We start from the raw sequence: 19819 nt of genomic DNA, 5'->3' as shown, positions 1-19819 counted from the left end.
TCATGCAATTTTTAATGCCTACAAGGTTTATTTTTCTTCTTTTCTCTTACAGGATGAAAGTTCATAAGAATGGAAATGCTGCCGATGTTATAAAAAGTATTTCGCAATTAGACAACACAAATAAGCAATGTTAGTATCAATAGAAGAAATTGGTGTGGCCACATGCGACCAAATAACCAACCAAACATTCAACAACACTAATTTTTTGTCAACAAAAATTTCATATTTCACATGTCATGCAATTTTAAATGCATTCAATAGCCACAAATCTAACTTCAAAGTTAATATTCGTATGCCATCAATTTAACGGAACTCGTATTTTGTCAACGTCATCAAAATATTCTGTACAAATTCATGATTTCATTAGATTCATATTCGGATTAAAGTGATGCTTTGGTTATATCTCAGCTCTCGTTGTAGGAGGAACTCCTTTTCAAATCATTATAATGTACTGTTCCTCACAGACTCGAAGTTCTCAGGGGAACCTAGTTCTCTGCAACAATACTTTGCAAATTTTTTCTCCAATAAAACATTACAATCATCTCCGGGCACCGATTTTCTCTCTATGGTCCTGCATATATACATACATATGTAATGGAGAATAATGTATTCAATGCTGGCCAATCGCTGATCATTCTGTAACTTCTGTTTAATTTGATAATTTTCAATTTTAGATTGCTGCAACTTATTTGTTAACAAATTTTACTAGCCTCTAAATTAATATTGTGTCATTTTACAAAATTGGGAAGTTTTAACATTTTCGTTAAGGACACCTTGTTAGAGTTGTGTTTTTCGATTTCGGCATATGATTCTTATTTTAAATTAACATACTTTATTTACTATATATAATTTTGAACAACTGATATTTTTGAGATAGGGGGATCAAATAGTTGAAGCAGTTACTTAATAATACTATAATTCATATTCATTAGATCATCTGTCGTCATTGCGTTGCATGTTTTTGTGTTGACTAGGTAAATAGACCGAGTTTGTTCTTTTCGTTTTGGTGGCCACCAAATGGATAACTAATGAATTTAGAAGAAAGGATTGGAGGAAGTTTTCTTCATATAAGTGAATAAAGAATATTCACAAAAACTTCAGGTTTCCTTTTATGGCGATTTGTGCTATGATCACATTGATCATTCAATTTACTTCATCCTAATTCTAATTTCTAATTTGTCGAATCTTGCAAAACAATCCGCTGCAGTTACGCGGATCCAGTGTACTCCTCTTGTCTTCCACATTTCTAGATTATTTTTCGTATAGAAAGGGTTCTCATTTCGACTACTTCGACTGCCAGACAGATTTCTAATATTCGAATGTGTTTCTTAATTCCTTATGTATTATGCAACTTTAATCAGTTTGATCCACTAAATACGAAGCGAGAGTCATCGCTCAACCACCGTATTCGCCAGATTCGGCTCGCTGTGACAATCATTTTTGACATTGCGAGGAACGCGCCATGAGTGCTTTAATCCAAGCATAAAAATCGTCAGATAGAATTTTCGTGTCGTAAACAAAGAGCTGTCAGTTAGTGTAGGTCATATGGAGATAAAATTTCACTCGAACATAAAGAAGGTTGTGCCATTATAAGAAAATGTTTTTACCTAGGACCAAAGGAAAGTCAAATTCGATTTTGAGAGTAATTTTTAAGTTGATTTGTTGTTGTTGCTCTGATTTTCACCAATCAGTAAGTCAAGTCTTCTACATTTGTAACTAAGTTTCCTGACATGTGATGGAAATGTGATTTTTACAAGCAATCGATTGACGAACTGCACGTGAAAGATCTAAAAATAAAAACAGTGTACTGATACGTATACATATGATATACATATGTATGTATGTAAATACATATGTATGTACATACCATAATACGTGACTAGCAAAGGCTCATAGTCTTTCCGCTTAGCTCAGCGTAATTTGACACAACGTCGCTTACTGGGCAAATTTTAACAGCGTTTGTGAAAAATTAGCTTTTGGGTTGACCAGCGAACATAAGAAGGAACTGACAGTATTTTTCCTTTATAATTTATTTCTATTGTGTACATACTATGTACATATGTATATATACATGCAATTGTTTATTTATCAATTTCATATGCTGATCAAAAGATAATGCATACATATGGTTTACAAATGGAATTCACAGCTGTGTTTGAACATCCATCTGTCCTCTGCTCATTTACTGCATATGTACATACATATGTATGTACGTATATTCTGTTTCTAATGAAAACCATGTGTGTAGAATTTCTACTTAATAAAATATAAAAAACTGTAATTTGCTTAATGTCATAAATTTACTAACCATTTTCATTACTTTTCCAAACATAAATCTCTTTGCAGATTTCCTTATGCTCGAGAACATCACTTCGCAATTTCGTAATCCATGTATTTTGGACTTGAAAATGGGCACACGTCAGCATGGTGATGATGCCTCGGCGGAGAAGCGCTGCAAACAAATGGCCAAGTGTGCGGCTAGCACATCGGCATCGTTGGGCGTGCGCCTTTGTGGCATGCAAACCTATCAGGCGCATATCGATCAATATGCCAAGCGCGACAAATATTGGGGACGCGAGTTGGATGAGAGTGGCTTCAAGCAGGCTTTGCATGACTTTTTTTACAATGGCTATCGATTGCGTATACGCGTTATCAAGAAAATTGTACAGCGCTTGCTACAATTGCGTCGTGTAATCGAAAAACAATCCAGTTATCGGTTCTACTCGTGGTGAGTGTGAAGAACGAATTTCAACTTTTTATTATATTTTTACTAAACTTTATGCTTCTCATTTCTAGTTCACTACTCATTGTTTATGAGGGCTATGAGGAAAATCCACAGGCTCATCCCATGGATGTTGAGGAGTGGCTTACACCAACCACGCCGAAGTCAGCTACAAAGTCCGCTACTTTCGACTATCATCCTGATAACAGTATTGATGATGATGACATCGACGATGACGATGAAGATGTAGTAGATGCCGATGATGACACTGCCGGTCATGATGGTGGTGATGAACTGGAGCCACACGAAACAGAGGATGATGACCTGCATATGGTTGCAGCGGATAGCGGTAATGCGTCAGCGACCAATAGCAGCACCGGCGGTGATCCATGCTGTTATGATGCTGATGCCTCGAATGATTCTACGAACGCAGCCGGTCTGAATCTCCCTGCCACACGTCGCAAACGCGGTTTGACAGAGGCAACTCTGGAGAGATCGCGTGGCTTCGCAGATGTAGTAACACCAGTGCGCGGTTATGATGAGGACTCAGCTGCATCAGCCACAGGTGTCAATACTGTTAACGATGCAGTATCCATGCCACCACCGTCAATAGCAGGATTAAGTACAGATAGCAATAATGCTGTGTGCACCGGTGGCAGTAACAGTAATCCGCCATTCATTCCAATCTCCGAAGAAACAGTATTTCTCGATCCCGAGCCGCCAATGCCAAGCGTTTCGACATCTTCACCGCACTCGGGTGACTCTTGGATGAACTATAGTAGCAATAGCAGTGATGATTTCTCCGGACTTTCTGAGCAAATCAAAGCGGTCACCAGTGGTCGCCAAACGGGCGATAACAGTTCGGACGAGGCCAGCTCTGATTATGATAGCAGCATAATTGGTCAAACAGAGGTGATGCTGAAACGTTACAAATCTCAGCAAGAATCCTTTGATATTTCACCTTTGACGCAAGCGACCGAAGTACCGCTTATGTCAACAACAACAACGGCGCGTCTACCGCATACGCTCGCCTCATCTGCGTGCTCTACACCACCGTTGCCACCGGGAAGTGTTGGAAAACTATCTGCATCCGTTGCTAACTCTTCCCCCACCTCCTCGACTGCGTCCTCGCTGAAATCAGTGCGCGGTGCAGTTAAACGTCTACGTTGCAAAGACGCCGACGATGAGGATGAAGTGACAGCCAGCGATAATAAAAAAGACGGTATATCGACGTCTTCGCAAGCGAAAAAATCAACAACAACACTGAGTCTAAGCAGCGTAGTTACGGGCGCAGGGAGTAGCAGTAGTGCAGCACCAGTGTCGTCTACACCGACCTCCGTCAACGCATCGCCTGTGAAAACGCCGCTCATGACGCCGACCTCAACAACATCCGGCATTGAAAGCACAGTAGATAAAATCAAGAACACACTGCTCGCTGGCATACAAGAGATACACAATACGAGCAGGAGCAACAATGTAAGCAAAAAGAAGGCTACAGCGACGCGGTTGACTTTACAACATGCCTCCAAATCCCTGGATATCGCAGGCTGTCAAGCATCCGCAACTACCGAAGATGCACGATGCCTTGTAGATGTGCGTCTCATTGACTTTGCGCACACGGCATTCGTGCCGCGCAACGGTGGCGGATTGCTGCAGCAGGCAACCTCCAGCACTCCCGTACATCATGGACCAGATGGTGGTTTTCTAACGGGGCTAGACAGCTTAAATCGCTTACTCAACGATATTCTTACCGAAGAGGTTTGCGTATAAGCGTGCTGTGCACGCATAAAACTGCGTGCAACATTCAATTGGTGTATGAGCACCTCCACATGCTGAAAAAGTGCAAGCAAAACGCCAGCAGTTTAAAAAACGCTTCGAGCGCAGACCTTACGCGTATCTATTTCACACACTGAAATATAAATCCACCAACAATTACAAATACAACGTAGAGGTATACTTGTGGCAGCACCGCAACCAGCCCAGACAAAACTAGCCCTCCACAAGCCCCCACCATTGCACAATTGACTGAGTATGCGGCGTGAATGGTAATTTTTGGAAAAACAAAAACAGCGAAACGTGTGTGATCGCCTGATGGGAGCGTTTGAACAACTAAATTTAAGTGTAAAATAGAAATTAATAACTACAAATGATAGGAAAAATGTTTATGGAGTAATTGGAATTTGAGAACCGTGCAACCGAGAGAGAATTAGAGTGAAAGGAAGTGAAAACTGAAGTGACGCGCACAGCGTTTGGCAGCAATACATACACGTAATTAAGCTTTTTTAAATTAACTATTTTAAAGTGCTATTGGCGTAGGGGCATGTTATGAGGGCAAATAAATAAAAATCGTAAAAAATTCGAAAACATAATTCAAAAAAAAATTAAATTGTTTGTAAAATGGCTACTTATTGACAACGTTTAAATTTTTATAAAATCATATTAACAAAAACAGTAATAATAGCAACAAGAAGAGATTATAAACGTATAATTTGGAAGCGTTTTAAGCAAAAATTAAAAAAGAAACACACATATATCTGAAAAATTAAATTTTTTAATAACCAAATCTTTACCATTTGCACTAAAAGATATGCAAAATAACATCATTAAATATGATTAAAAAGTTTCAAAAACCAAGCATTGACAAATGCAATTAATCGGCAAAATTAAATAATTGCAAAAATTTGCGCTGCAATAAAATTTACTGTCGGCTGAACTTATGCAAACTTATTTTGCGCAGAGTAAATTATTAATGCAGAATTGATAGAATATGAAATGAAATTGGATTTCGTAAAAAGAGGAGTTTTTCATTATGAAACCTTTGTACATTGAGCATTATTTGTTTAGCGATGATTTCGCTAAACTAAAATTGCAGTTAACTGTCAAAATGTACCATGTCATTTGATTAACTAACAACAAGCAATGATTGTTGTCAACAAACAATTGTGAAGTAACATACCTTGCACAATAAATGTCTTCCTCTGCAAATCGAAAATGATGTAGAATATCAAATGTTTTCAATGGTACACAAGAAAGTGAATATTGTGCAAAATTAAGAACTTTGAGCATTACTTAGTGCAGTAATTCTTTTTTAAAAATCAGTTGCTGATCGAAACTTGGATCAGCACTTCATGCATAAATATTTTTGCATTACAAAAAAGATATGAAAAAGTAAGTCGTAAATGTTCAGATAAAAACAATACGTCTCTGCTGAGCATAAAAGCATATACATACATAGTAACATAAATTCAAATACATACTAATTAGTGGGCACTAAGTTTACTTTGAAATTATTATTATATGTACATTTTAAATTTTAAAACCGAAAATTCAACAATTGAAGAAGTTTCTAAATTGACACTGGGTTTTTCTTTTACTATGCCGCCTCTCATATGCAGAACCGAAAATCTTAATAAACATAAAAAAATAATTAATATATGTATAATATCTCATGAAATGAATGCTTAAATGAAAAAATTTTGAAGCTAAAAAAGTTAAACTCAATTCATTTTGGAAGGTCCACGTTCAGACGAAGCTTTCAATAAATGAGATCAACAAATGATAAAAACAAATAAAAATTTTAAATGAAATATGAATAAATAAAATTATATACAAAAATAGAATATACATACAAAATTAAATGAAACCAAATAATTTATAACATGATAATTTGTTCAGATTTAAAACTTAATTGAAAACCAAGTGAAATATAACAAAAACAAATGCATCAACAAAAAACTGAGCCTATAATAATAATTAATTGATAATAGTTAATATAATATTATAAAAGTAATGCAATACATGAATGATTTATAATAAATAAAATGAAATAAATCAGGCTATATATGCATATAATATACATTCAATAAAAACAAAAAAATTAAACAGATGAAATACTAAATATTTACTAAACAAAGTTTAGGGATGTTTCCTGCTTTTTTAGTTAATTCTGGTAAAGACCGATCTCAGTTTGAAAAATGTTCATTGCGCTATTATATAGCCGAATAAAATAATTTCGAAAAATGAATTATAAATGTTTAAAAGTAATAAAAGTATATTTTTTGTTTTTAATAGATTTTTTTTTTGACACAAACATCCCTTAAACTTTAAAAATAAAATCAATAAAAAAGAAACGAAATATTCACAAAAATAAACAAAATAAAACCATCTTTTCATAGTCCTCATTATAACAACAAAACAAAATTTAAAAATACTGAATATATTAACGTACCCTGCATATAAACAAAGCAAACAAGTTTAAAAAACAACACTTTATTTTATACGATTTTAAACTTGCTGTTTGTTAATAAACAATATCAAGTGTAATTTATTTTTTACAGCTAATTGTATGACAAATTTTACTAAAAGCAAATATATAATTTTAAAAGAAACTTCGTAAGGTTTACCATTAAGCATTCAAAGCGCAACACAGTATTTTTGCTTACAACCCCAGAAATAAAAAAAAAAAAATGGTAATAAAAAATACATGATTAGTTGTATAAATATAGGCGTATAGGCAACAGCTAACGCCGATTAAACAACCTTATTGTGATTTTTGTTTGAAAAAAAGTGTGAGCAAATTAAATTAATACAAAAAATTAAAAATTAGAAAATGCGGTTGCATTTATAAATTTTGGTTTTAAGAGCTAGTAATGTAATTGCATAATTGTTTAAAAGTAATATATTTATAGGAAAAACGTTAACAAAGAAGTAATTTAAGTAAAAATAATAATTATTTTTTAAAGTACTTGTACAACTTAAATAAAAAATATGTGAAATTAAACAAATAAATTAAAACAAAAATAAACATGTTATTTGAACGAATACGTAGACAGTTTTTTTTAGCCAAAATTTATAAAAGCAACAGCATTGATCTTACCAAAAAAAATTATAATAAAAAAAAAACAAAATTAAATTGACAGTTTCCTTAAAAAATATAACTTTATAAAAGTAATATCTAGAATTTATATGCCACATTAAAAATTTATTATTAAAATAAGTTCATTATAAATCGCTATAAATAAAAATAATAAAAAATAAAACATAAAGTATTCAAAAAATTATTACAAAAAAATCTGCAAAACATTTTATGAAAAAATACAAAAAGTATGCCACACTCTTATAATGTAATTTATAATAATTATACACATTAACAATGCTAACACACTACTGTTGTTAAAATACTTAAGTTAAAAGCTGCATTAATAATCATATAAAATTACTATATTATTACTATAATACAAATTTAGCGGTTAGTTATAGGCATGTGGCGTTGTGCGAATGGAAAAAAATTTAAATGGTCTATTGAAAAATTTAGAATTTGTTAAAAAATTTTTTCGCAAACTGAAAATTTATATTGTTCAACTACTCCAAACAAAAATGTTGATGTAGTTTTTCGAATTTCAAATTTCGTGCTATGTTCAAAAAAAAAATATCAAATGTGGATTACATAGTTTTGTTTTTGTTTGTTATGTTTTTTCATGAGTGTGAAGTAATGCATGAACTGATGTTTGAGCATAATAAAGTGCGTATTTTATAACTATAAAATTGTGGATATTGTTACAACAAAAGCCTGTAACAAAATTGGATTTCTATTATATAGATATTTGTTCATTATAATATAAACATAACACACGGCATTGTTTGAAACCACAAAATATACAAAATATGAAGTAATTATATTAAATTATGTTTAATAGGTTTTAATTGGAAGATTATATACGTTGAAAAAATTTCACACACACATACACACACAAATCATGTGAACCATTACCCAATAAAACTGTGTCTTTACTATTTTCAATTTATTTTTACTTTATTAATAAGATTCAGTTTCAAAATATTTAACAAATTTTCCATCTACACACATCCATACATCTATACTATACCTACATAAACTTGTATATCTATATTAGAAACTTATAATATTATTGATTATAATTACAAATGCAATAAATATATTATAAAAATGCAAAAAAAAAATCTAGAATTACTTGAATAAATAAAGGTATAAACATATATATTACAAATATTGTTGTTTTATTTGCAAATGGGATTTCTTGAAAAAGACATGGTCACAGAAAATATATGCTAACATCATATACACCGTCGAACTGTCATCGTAACCGGTTGCTTTTCGCTCTGTGCTTATTGAGTTTGTTAAAACGGTATAACGGTTTGTTCTGCGTTTATATTACGCTCGTGCTTTGTTTGTGAATTAATTTTTTATCGTTTTATATCTTTTCAATCACTTAATTTCTTAATTTGTTAAACTAAAATTCGCGTTTACTATGGCCCCTGGGGCCACCAAATTAGGGGATAATAGGTTTTCCCTATTATCTCCAATAATGAAAAAGAAAAGAAAAAAACCAAATCCGATCCCGTTAGACCAATTTTCAGAATTACCAGTCTTAAACACGGATGATCCAAAATTTTTGGTCATGTCATCGCTGGACGACAACAAGCCACTTAATTCGTTATCATGCTTTGCTACGTATAAAGGTATTCAAGCAATCAGTAAGGAAGTAAGTAAAGTTACTGAGCTACGTGATGGTAGCCTACTGCTCTTTGTAAATAAACAGCTAGCAAATTTCTTTCTGCAAAAATTTTACCTGGCGGAGGTCATATCAATGTCAAGCTTCATAATACTTTGAATACGGTTAAAGGCACCATATACGCCCCATTCCTGAATAACTTATCAGAAGAAGATATTGTTGATGGTCTTAAGGAGCAGGGTGTTTCTGCTGTACATAAGTTTTCACGAATTGCTGACTTGGCTCCCGTAATCCTACGGGTGTAGTTTTATTAACTTTTGATAAATACAAACTTCCTTGAAAGAATTGATGTTGCCTGGAGGAACCTCACTGTCCGTCCGTATTACCCTAATCCTATGCGTTGTAAGCAATGTCAATTAATTGGCCACACAGCAAAATACTGCCGTAATTCACCTTCTTGTGTCTCATGCAACCTTCCCTTCCGATCATACTCCACCTACTGAATGTAAGAGAATAATGTGTGCAAATTGCTCGGGCGACAACCCGGCATCACGCCCAATACTTGCTCTAAACATCAACAATCCAAAGAAACCGATGTAAAATTAAAACTATTTATAAATGTAGTATGCGTGAAGCTGTTACCAAGTATAAAATTCAATTTTCTCATACAACTTCTAATGCAAACTCTTTTGCCTCTATAGCTAAAATTTCTAACAATACTAATCAAATCAATAATGAAACAACACCTAATAACAAATCCAACAATCCTACCAAAACTAATCTAACAACAACTACAGACATCAATTCATCTAAACAATCCCTTCCAACCCATCCTACCTCCTCTTCTGTCACTTCTCCTTCCCCTCTCTTTTCCCCCTATCCATCTCTGACTCTCCTCTCAATATCCTTTCCTCCTGTCCTATCACACCCTCCCCCACTCCCTCTCCTGCTCGCAAGATCCTCTTGCATTACCCAATTTTCCTTCTACAATGAAGACATTTAGTTTAAATAATATATTCGTAGCTTAACTTTTTTCTTTTATAAGGGTGCGATATGATATGCATTACACTTCTTCAATGGAACATTAACGGTTATGTTAATAATTATATTAACTTAGAGTTACTTATGGGATCGTACAATCCATCTATTATCCTGTTGAATGAAACTCACCTATCTTATAATGCCTCAGCTTTTACCCCTAGGGCTTATGTGGGATATTTTATTAATCTCCCACATAACACCACCAACAAGCAGGGAGTTGCCATCCTAGTTAAAAGAAATCTACCTCACGTATTACTTCCCATACCCCTTTCAATTTTTTCTTCTGTAGCTATTGAGATCCTCGCCCCTATAAAATTTCAATCATCTGTGCTTTATTCCTCTCCTGATCAATCATTTTCTACTACTGAATTTTTAAATCTTATTCCTTCCGGTTCAAATCCTTTTATCTTGTGTGGTGACTTCAATGCTTGGAGTCCCCTTTGGGGCTCTGCTTCGGCTAACTCCAAGGGACGTAGCATTGAGGATGCCTTACTAAGATCCAACTGCATTGTTTTAAATGATGGTTCCGTCCACCCATTTTTCCACTCACTCTTACCTTCACTAATAATATCCTTTCCATATGTTCTGCCTCCCTCTCCTCAAAAATATCCTGGTGTTGTATTGATGATCTCCATGGCAGTGATCATTTTCCCATCCTTTCCAAAATATCTACTTCTCGCCCTCATTCATTTTTTAAGCCCAGGATTCGGTTTAAAACTGATTCGGCTGATTGGGATAGGTTTGAAGAAGCCTGTTTTTCGCATTCACGTTATCTCCCCTTTTCTTCCAATATAAATCAAGAGGCTTCTAGAATCCAAAAATTATACGTTCTGCTTCTAACTATTCTTTTCCCCTTTCTTCTTCTAAACCAGTCAAGCTTGCTCCTCTTTGGTGGAATAATGAGCTTTCTGCACTAAGAAATCTGAAACAGATCGCATGGCATCAATTTAAACGTTTACGTTCTAGTGCAAACTTAATAGCTTACAAAAAATCCAATGCACTTTTTCGCCATAAAGCTAAGGCTGCTAAGGTTCATTGTTTCCAAGAATTTACGAATAATATCACTTCTTCTTCGGATTCTAGAAAAATCTGGACTGATATGAAAAGACTGGCTGGTTTATCACCTTCTTCTCCTATCACTTATTTAAATACTCCTCGGGGCACTCTACTATATCCCAAAGATATAGCCTTAGAGTTTGCCACCCATTTTTCCAATATTTCTTTGGACTCCAATTTCTCTTCTGATTTTTCCTCTAGTAAACTTTCTTCTCTTTGCTCTCCTTACCTTCCTCCTTCCACCTTATCTCAATCAGCTGAATATTTAGATGCCGATATATCTGAACTTGATTTTAATTTAGCCCTCTCGTCAGTCAAGGGCAAAACTCCTGGCATTGATAAAATCTCTTACCTTATCATCAAGCACCTTCCTCCATTCCTTATATCCCGTCTAGTCAAACTTTACAATAGTATCTTTCTCAGTGGCAACTACCCTGTCCTCTGGAAGACTAGCGCGATTATTCCTATTTTAAAACCTGGTAAACCTCCTGGTGTGGTCAGCAGTTATCGTCCCATTTCCCTTCTTCCTTGCCTTGGTAAATTGATTGAAAAGATTATTGCTACTAGACTCGCCTGGTATGCTCAATCTAATAATCTCATTTCGCACAACCAAGTTGCGTTCAAGAGGGGGCAGGGTACGTTGGATGCTCTCCTGCACCTTGATCACTTTATCTCTGATACTCTGTCCCACAAAAATCATGTTTCTATTCTTTCTTTAGATTTCCTAAAAGCATTTGACAGGATTGGGATTCATGTAGTGTTAAGACAGCTTAGTAGGTGGAGAGTGGGTTCTCGTATTTTTAACTTTGTCAAATCTTTCCTATCCAACCGTAAATTAAGTGTTATCATATCCAATGTTTCATCCTCTGTTCTACCATTAGATAATGGTACCCCACAAGGGTCACCGCTCTCGGTGATCCTATTTACTATTGCATTTGATGAAATCAGTACCATTCTATCAGATTTTGTTACTATCCGGCATCAGATTTATGCTGATGATTTAATTTTATTCTCAAAAACTTCACAGTTGACTTCAGTAACAATTACTTTCTCTGAAATTTTATTGCGTCTTTCTCGTTGGTCCTCTACTTCAGGCACATCAATATCTTTTCCTAAATCGAAACTTTTTCATATTTGTAAAAAACATCAATGTACTATCCCAACGCTCACATTTGATAATACAAACATTTTGTGTACAGATAGTATTAAGTTCCTTGGTATTGTATTAGACTCTAAGTATACATTTAAGAAACATTGTCAGTACATAAGAAAAAGACTTTTTGTTAATTTAAATATTATTAAATACCTCTCATGTAAGCGCTCACTCATCGGATCGGCTTTACTGGTCAACGTCACTAAAGCCCTCATCTCATCTGTAATTAATTATGGCTTGGAAATTTATGGACATCATTCTAAGAATCATCTAAAGATGCTTGCTGCGCCCTATCATTCTTCAGTTCGTTGTTCTCTTCGAGTGTTTCCAACATCGCCAATTAAAAACATACTGACGGAAGCTGGCCTACCTTCTCTAAAAGATGCAGTGGAAGATAGCTGAAATAAGCTTTATTCAAAACTCATACTCAGCAAGAATTTTACTATAAAAAAGGACTTTCAATCATCACTTTGCAGAAAGAGGTCTCCTAAAATACCGTCTTCTATTTTTAAAAGTGCTTTGTTTGCTAAAACCAATGAGTTGCCGCTTAAAATATTGCTGCCTTGCAGTAAATATAGTCCACCGTGGAAAGTAAATGAATCTTCTTTCATTAGTGATCTTACTTTTCTTCGCAAATCCATCACTCCAAGCACTGTGTATAAATCTCGATTTTTGGAATTATCTGCGCACTTCAAATCTTTTGGTTGGCAGTTTATATATACTGATGGCTCCAAATCGTCGCATACATCTTTTGCTGTAGTTGATGATAACCAACAAAGAATATCGTATGGTTTATTATTTCCATTTTGTTCAATTTTTACCGCTGAAGCTACGGGTATTCTCAAAGCTGTCCAGTATGCCCAACAAAACCTTGGTAAATTCATCATCTGTACAGATAGTCTATCGTGTTTTCAAGCTTTAAAAAACCGCAGTAACTACAATGACGTCATTATTGGCATTAGATCGCTGTTGTTTTCGTTAGCACATAGACTAAAAATAATGTGGATACCCGGTCACTCTGGAATCATTGGAAATACTTTTGCGGACTCGGTGGCTAAGGAGGTGTGCATCACTCCAACAACTACATCTGCCTTGTTTGTTAAGAGTGATATAAAACGGCTTATTATTCCCATTTTGTGATTCAGATTTAAATCTATTGCATCTTCTGCAACATTGTCCAGCACTTCAAACTCATAGACTGTCAAACTTCAATAATACTGATCCAATAATTTTATTGATGGATCCCTCAAGCAACAACATTTCGAAAATCTACAACTTTTTGAAAGACAGCGACCTTCTTCGACGCATATAACATAACCAGTCGGCCGATAGCCCATGATGCTAGTGCTGCGTATTTTCTTAAGTTTGTATAACATTATATGTAAGCTTTTATAAAATAAAAAAAAAATATGCTAAACAATAGTAATTTCAACTAGGGAAACACTATTCGGGGGTCTTGCAAACTTTACCGAAATTTTATGTTGCAAATTATTTGAAAAAATTGATTGCAGATTGCAAAAATCCTGTACCGAAATAAACAAGGGCACGAGAGCACCCAGTGATATATGAACAGCTGATTCGGTCAATTTATTGTAAATGACTATTGTGAATTGGCGCATCTTCTGCATACATTTTTAACAAAAAAAAACTGTAACAAATCTTTATAATTTAAATAGAAATCATGAAATCTATTTAAAATTTACTTTCCTAAACAACCTAACGTCAAAATATGTATGTAAGTAAAATGGCAGCTAGCACAGGATTGCAATTATTTTTTTATGTGCCATGGACCGAAAATAAACATGGGTTTTGGACTGACATATTTTACAGCCATTGCAAATCATTTTCTGCGTGTGTTTGTTGTTATGCCGTTGCACCAAGAGGAAAATTTTGCAATTCGTGCACCGTGTAAGGATTTTGCAAGAGCAAGAGAATCCCCCTATTGTTACTAAATCGGTAGCAGCCAGTGAGCGGAATAATAATATTTTTGTACATTTGCGACTATAATCAGATAACGTGTAAATATTACGTTTTCTGCTATAAACTGGCAATTTAATGGAGGGCTATTAATTTTAATTATATAAAATAAAATTAACAATGTTGACACAACTGAAGGATGATTTTTCAAAAATATATAAATATGGCAACGCCAACAACAGCTGATTTTCAGTTGTCAAAATTTGACAAACAATATTTTGTGCTGTTTTGCTGCTACCACAGAATACCAATTGGAGAAAAGGTTTGAGCCACTTTCCGACTTTTTAGTTATTTTAAAAAGCGAGTTTGCATTTTAAAGTATCAACGAGGTATGCCACGAAGTGACAATTAAAAAAATATAGAACAGTTTGCAAAAGTTTTCATGTTATTAACAAAAGCAAATTGCTAGTAAAATTATATAACTTTGCTGTCAATATTGTGCGAACCCGCGATATTTTAATAAAATTTCATTTAGAAATTAGCTACAGATGTTCAGATGTTTTCATAGTATATCTCTCGTTCTAGCAATAAACAATCATGGGCGGACACGGACACGGTGAACCCTACAAAATACCACATCCTTCAATTTACAAAGTGGAAAATATACCCAAGTTACGCGAAGTGCAAGAAGCGCTAGCTCGTCAAGGCTTAAAGGATCCATGGTTGCGGTTAGTTTTCGCTAACAATACAAATAATAATAATATGTCACTCAACTCTAATTTTAGGAATGAAGTGTGGCGTTATGAGCCCAGCAAAATGGGCACACATGCTAGCCGTGCACGCGCTTTCTTCCTACGTGGTCTACTGTGGGGCTCAATTGCTGCTGCCGTGCACATTGGTTGCGAATATGCTTTTAGTTCGAAAGATGATCATGGTCATGGACATGGTGAACACTCAGAAGGTGGCCATCATTAAACACTGCTTTGCCTGAAACATTTGCCCTTATTGCTACTTTTAAATAAAGCAAACAAATACCGAATTTGTTTGTTATTATCCGTAGTTGCACAAGGGTGGCGTGTTAATGAAGTACCAAATACAGCGTTTAGGATAATTTAAAGGTTGTGTTTTGTTTTATTTTGATTTCTGTCTTCTACTCACTGAAATGCATCGGTTTCAAAATTTAATTACTAGTTCTATTGGGAAATTAGTTGTGATCCTATTTATACATATGATAAAGTGTACAATTTAAGCAATACGAGGTTTGAGTTCGTCGTAACAAGAACGGAGGAAGATTTGTGGTTTTTTGCCTGGATTAAAGTACTCATGGCCCTGTAAATCAAATGGCATATAGAATAAACAAAACTAGCGCTTAGTAAAATTTTTAATTACCTTCGACCAATCATAGCCAACCGCATAAGCGAATATTTGCCCATTATTGTTGAAGGCACACTTGGTAATCGATTGATCCATTGTCTCTGAAGATTTAAGTTTTGTACGCGCATCTTTATCCCAGAAGCTGAAAGTACCATCTGAACCCACAGTGACCAAAGTACCATGCACCGGATGGAAGGCTATATCATTCACAGCATAAATGTCTTGATAACCGGCAGTACCAGTTGTGCGATGGCACTTGAAGGTGAAATTATCTTTTGGATTCACTGGATTTACATACTGGATTGCAACACGACCTTCAATACTACCAAGCGCATATCCTTCAAAGATAAATAATGTTAAAATGAGTTGCGCACTTTAAATATACATGCGTACCTGTCGGTGCCTTTTTCTTATCTCTGAAAATTGATATTGTTCTATGTTGATATTTCAGCGGGCTGTCTTGTCGTTTAAACTCAGTAGGTGTGTTTTCCAGTGAATAAACAATTAGACCCCGATTAGCAGTACCAACAACAGCCATTGGATAATCTACATCGGCACAGTAACAACGTTCTGGCAAATTTATTGCCATTAGCGGGTTGGGTGTACGAGTATCCCAGAACTGAAATAAACATAAATAAATATTAAGAATGTCTAATAAAATAATGTTTGAAATAAATACCTTTAAAGTTTTATCCCACGAACCAGTCATTAAACAACTATAATTCGAACCTTTTATCCAGTGGCATGTCTTTACGGGCGCATCATGTGCAGCAACCTGTACTACTTGGTCAGAGGCTAAATCCCACATTTTTACTTGTTTGTCACAGGATGCCATGTAAACTTTTGTGCCGTCGTCGGACCAACATACATCTAACACTGGTCCTCCCATTGTTTTCATTGACTTTGGAACAGTTTTACCTGTCTGCTCCACCTCCCAACAACGTACACTGCTATCCCAGCTACCAGCTATGAGAAAGTTCTGTGGTATCGTGCTGGGACTAAATTCCAATGCAGACACGGAATCATCCGGTGGCATTGTTACTTCGAAATCATTCATACGATTTGTAGAAGGTGCGGCGGTGGTCGCACCAAGAGTTTGCTGACCGAACATATCGTGTTTCTTACTGAAAACAAATTGGCGGCAAAAAATTGATTTAGACCTTCAGCCGTCAACTGCTTCAATCCTCCAAGGGCTGTATATTTTAATAACTTTATTGAGCGAGGTCTAACTCTATTGTTATTATTGCTAATTAGACAAAAATTCAACCGCTAATTAGGAATTTGGCAGAAAATCGTAATGTTTCGAAATTCAATAAAAAAAACCACGCATAGTGGCTTGTTGCCGGCTGTCAAAAGTAGAGTATTACCAGACTAATTTATTGAATCAGTTTTAAACTGTTTTAATCATTAATGGAAAAATGAAATGAGTAGAAAATTATTACTAATTTATAAGGTGCAATATTATTAATTTATTTATTTCACTTAATGAGGCTTGTTAGATAGTACAACTTAAATAACCGTATTTAAAAAGTTTAATTTTTCTTTGCACACATAGCCATTGTACATACCAACATAAGTATTATGACATTTCATTTTTCATGACATTCCGAAAATCGGCATGAAAGCAAGTGTTTTTTGGCAAATGCAGCATATTGTCACGAATCCTATTCAAATTAAATAATAAGCATTAATAATTTGTAATAGCAAGGTATTATTTATAGTTTCAAATGTATATTATTGTATAAACAATTATTTCTGCAGTGACGTACTTATTAGCTGTATATCTATATTTGCATTCTACATTCGTAATCAAGTCAAAGTGTGTTCTTGACAATGTTGCGTACCTTTGTAACCACCGCTGGACGACTATCACAACAACACCATCAATCATTGTTGCTCAGGAATGGACGTCAGTTAATACAGCAAAGCCGCACCAAAGCATCAACACCTATGAATACAATAATAATGTTTGTGCCGCAGCAGGAGGCGTGGATCGTCGAGCGTATGGGTCGTTTTCATAGAATTATGGAACCCGGTCTTAATATACTGGTGCCCTTTATAGATAAAATTAAGTATGTTCAAAGTCTGAAGGAAATAGCAATAGATGTGCCCAAACAAAGTGCCATCACTTCGGACAATGTGACATTGAGCATAGATGGCGTTTTGTACTTGCGAATCATTGATCCTTATCGCGCTTCATATGGTGTTGAAGATCCAGAATTTGCGATAACGCAACTCGCTCAAACCACTATGCGTTCCGAGTTGGGTAAGATGTCACTGGATAAGGTCTTTCGTGAGCGTGAATCTCTCAATGTAAGCATAGTGGACTCGATTAACAAAGCAAGTGAGGCTTGGGGTATTGCATGCTTACGTTACGAAATTCGTGATATTCGTTTGCCTTCACGTGTACATGAAGCTATGCAAATGCAGGTCGAAGCAGAACGACGTAAGCGTGCTGCTATTTTGGAGTCAGAAGGTAGTCGCGAGGCCGAAATCAATATTGCTGAAGGTAAAAGAAAATCACGTATACTTGCCTCCGAAGCTGAAAGACAGGAACAAATTAACAAAGCGAGCGGCGAAGCGGCTGCTATGTTAGCTGTTGCCGATGCACGTGCCCGTGGGCTCCAGACTGTTGCTAAAGCATTACAAGATTTAGATGGCAAAAATGCTGCCTCCCTCACTTTAGCTGAGCAATATATTGATGCGTTTAGAAATTTAGCGAAAACAAATAACACACTCATACTGCCATCGAATCCTAGCGATGTAACAGCACTCGTCACACAAGCTTTAAGTGTTTATCAAACGATTTCAAATAATAACATTGGAAATGTAAAAAATTTACGTAGTGTAGATGGTATTGTGGAGAATAGTATTGATGAGAGTAAATGTAAACAGGATAAAAAAATGGAAGTTGAATAATTTGCGAAACGATAAAGTGAACTATGAATTGAAATAAAAATGCAATTTATAAGTCATATTGTTAAATGCATTTGTTTTCCTTTGGTTGCATTCAAATAAATTCCTTTATATTTATTTGAATATAATTAAGTAAAAATGAAGTTTGGATTATGGAATTATCAAAAAAAATATAAATAATTTTGTTTTATTCTTCGTATTGAAAATGTAAACAGGAACTGATAAAAAAGGTGTTTAATTGACAACAATTTACAGAGAACGTATAATATAGAGAACAGAGAACGTATAATATAGAGAAGGTTCACCGCGTTGCCAAACTTACGATATTTCATTTTTTGGAGGGGTACTCTTTTCTATTAGTGGATTTCACCGCAAAAGGAGGGGTACTCTTTTCTATAAGCGGATTTCACCAATATTTAGCAGGAGCGTCGAAAATAGCAGAATTGAGCATTTTCAGTGTTAAATGAGAAAAATAATGCTAATTTCAATGTACTCTTACAGATTCGCATATTTACAATGCGCAAACGACTATGGATATCATTTATAGATATTCTCCATATACATATGTATGTATGTACATATTTGATAACAAAGCTCATCTGTATGTATATACATATGTACATAGTATGTATGTATGTGCAATTTGACATAAGTATTTAATGATAAATTCCATTAAATCTGTTGGAATATGTATTTCCATTATTACCTAAATAAATATACATACATACATACATACATACATATACTTGTATTGGGCATTAGAGGTTTTGATAACGTTTTGAAAACCAAGCCGACGTAAATACATAAGTATTCGCATATGGATGTAATTATGTGCAAATATACATATACATACTAAAGAGATTTTTAAAAACCATACCCGTAATGATAACATTTTTTCTTTGATAAAATCCCGTTTTGATAAAATCTTAAAAGTCATATGCATATAATCATGTGTATATGTAAACAGATTTTAAAAACCGTACGCATAAAGTTCACATATTCACATTCGTATGTATGTAATTTTGTGTTCATGTAAACAAATTTGAAAGAATCATTCGCATAATGTTTGTAAATTTGTCTACACACAGCTTTATGTGTAAATATATACACCCATTGTTTCATACATAAACTCCGTTGTCACGGACAATC

At 34.7% G+C, this 19819-nt stretch overlaps 4 protein-coding genes across 6 annotated transcripts in view; 3 read left to right on the top strand and 1 right to left on the bottom strand.

The window, feature by feature from the left end:
• LOC120771804 overlaps window positions 1-5449 on the top strand; it is a 32153-nt gene extending 26704 nt beyond the window's left edge. The window contains exons 5-7 of the mRNA XM_040100007.1: window positions 53-129; window positions 2347-2728; window positions 2797-5449. Of these exons, the coding sequence (XP_039955941.1) occupies window positions 53-129; window positions 2347-2728; window positions 2797-4492 (2155 nt within the window). The 3' untranslated portion in view covers window positions 4493-5449. The remainder of the gene's footprint in view (window positions 1-52; window positions 130-2346; window positions 2729-2796) is intronic.
• Window positions 5450-14613: 9164 nt separating this feature from the next.
• Window positions 14614-15497, top strand: LOC120772116 (NADH dehydrogenase [ubiquinone] 1 beta subcomplex subunit 3). Of its 2 annotated transcripts, none has more exons than XM_040100528.1 (3): window positions 14614-14702; window positions 14966-15108; window positions 15166-15497. In XM_040100528.1, exons 2-3 carry the CDS (start codon window positions 14978-14980, stop codon window positions 15353-15355), a joined length of 321 nt encoding a protein of 106 aa, XP_039956462.1. In that variant the 5' UTR covers window positions 14614-14702; window positions 14966-14977; the 3' UTR covers window positions 15356-15497. The 2 variants fall into 2 exon arrangements, with proteins under 2 accessions (XP_039956462.1, XP_039956461.1); XM_040100527.1 differs by having other exon boundaries at window positions 14676-14769.
• Window positions 15482-17102, bottom strand: LOC120772115 (protein Rae1). Its single transcript, XM_040100526.1, has 4 exons — window positions 16434-17102; window positions 16148-16373; window positions 15770-16092; window positions 15482-15709 (listed from the first exon to the last, which is right to left on the bottom strand). Exons 1-4 carry the CDS (start codon window positions 16863-16865, stop codon window positions 15626-15628), a joined length of 1065 nt encoding a protein of 354 aa, XP_039956460.1. The 5' UTR covers window positions 16866-17102; the 3' UTR covers window positions 15482-15625.
• A 266-nt stretch (window positions 17103-17368) lies between these two features.
• Window positions 17369-18739, top strand: LOC120772514 (stomatin-like protein 2, mitochondrial). Of its 2 annotated transcripts, none has more exons than XM_040101162.1 (2): window positions 17369-17462; window positions 17569-18739. In XM_040101162.1, the coding sequence occupies exon 2, from the start codon at window positions 17588-17590 to the stop codon at window positions 18671-18673; it is 1086 nt and encodes a 361-aa protein (XP_039957096.1). In that variant the 5' UTR covers window positions 17369-17462; window positions 17569-17587; the 3' UTR covers window positions 18674-18739. The 2 variants fall into 2 exon arrangements, with proteins under 2 accessions (XP_039957096.1, XP_039957095.1); XM_040101161.1 differs by having other exon boundaries at window positions 17516-18739.
• The last annotated feature ends 1080 nt before the right edge of the window (window positions 18740-19819 follow it).

This window comes from Bactrocera tryoni, chromosome 3 (genome assembly GCF_016617805.1).
Source record: "Bactrocera tryoni isolate S06 chromosome 3, CSIRO_BtryS06_freeze2, whole genome shotgun sequence".
Lineage (NCBI taxonomy): Eukaryota > Metazoa > Arthropoda > Insecta > Diptera > Tephritidae > Bactrocera > Bactrocera tryoni.
Note: the sequence above shows the minus strand (reverse complement) of the source record. Positions and strands in the feature narration are given on the sequence as shown.

What these genes read in the sequence shown, in the direction of transcription:
- LOC120772116 (XM_040100528.1), top strand. Translation starts at nt 14,978, where the DNA reads ATGGGCGGACACGGACACGGTGAACCCTACAAAATACCACATCCTTCA. An exon ending in TTAAAGGATCCATGGTTGCG is followed by an intron (nt 15,109 to 15,165) that starts GTTAGTTTTCGC and finishes CTCTAATTTTAG; the next exon opens with GAATGAAGTGTGGCGTTATG.
- LOC120772514 (XM_040101162.1), top strand. Translation starts at nt 17,588, where the DNA reads ATGTTGCGTACCTTTGTAACCACCGCTGGACGACTATCACAACAACAC.
- LOC120772115 (XM_040100526.1), bottom strand. Translation starts at nt 16,865, where the DNA reads ATGTTCGGTCAGCAAACTCTTGGTGCGACCACCGCCGCACCTTCTACA. An exon ending in TAAGAAAAAGGCACCGACAG is followed by an intron (nt 16,093 to 16,147) that starts GTACGCATGTAT and finishes TTATCTTTGAAG; the next exon opens with GATATGCGCTTGGTAGTATT. An exon ending in TTGGCTATGATTGGTCGAAG is followed by an intron (nt 15,710 to 15,769) that starts GTAATTAAAAAT and finishes TTTGATTTACAG; the next exon opens with GGCCATGAGTACTTTAATCC.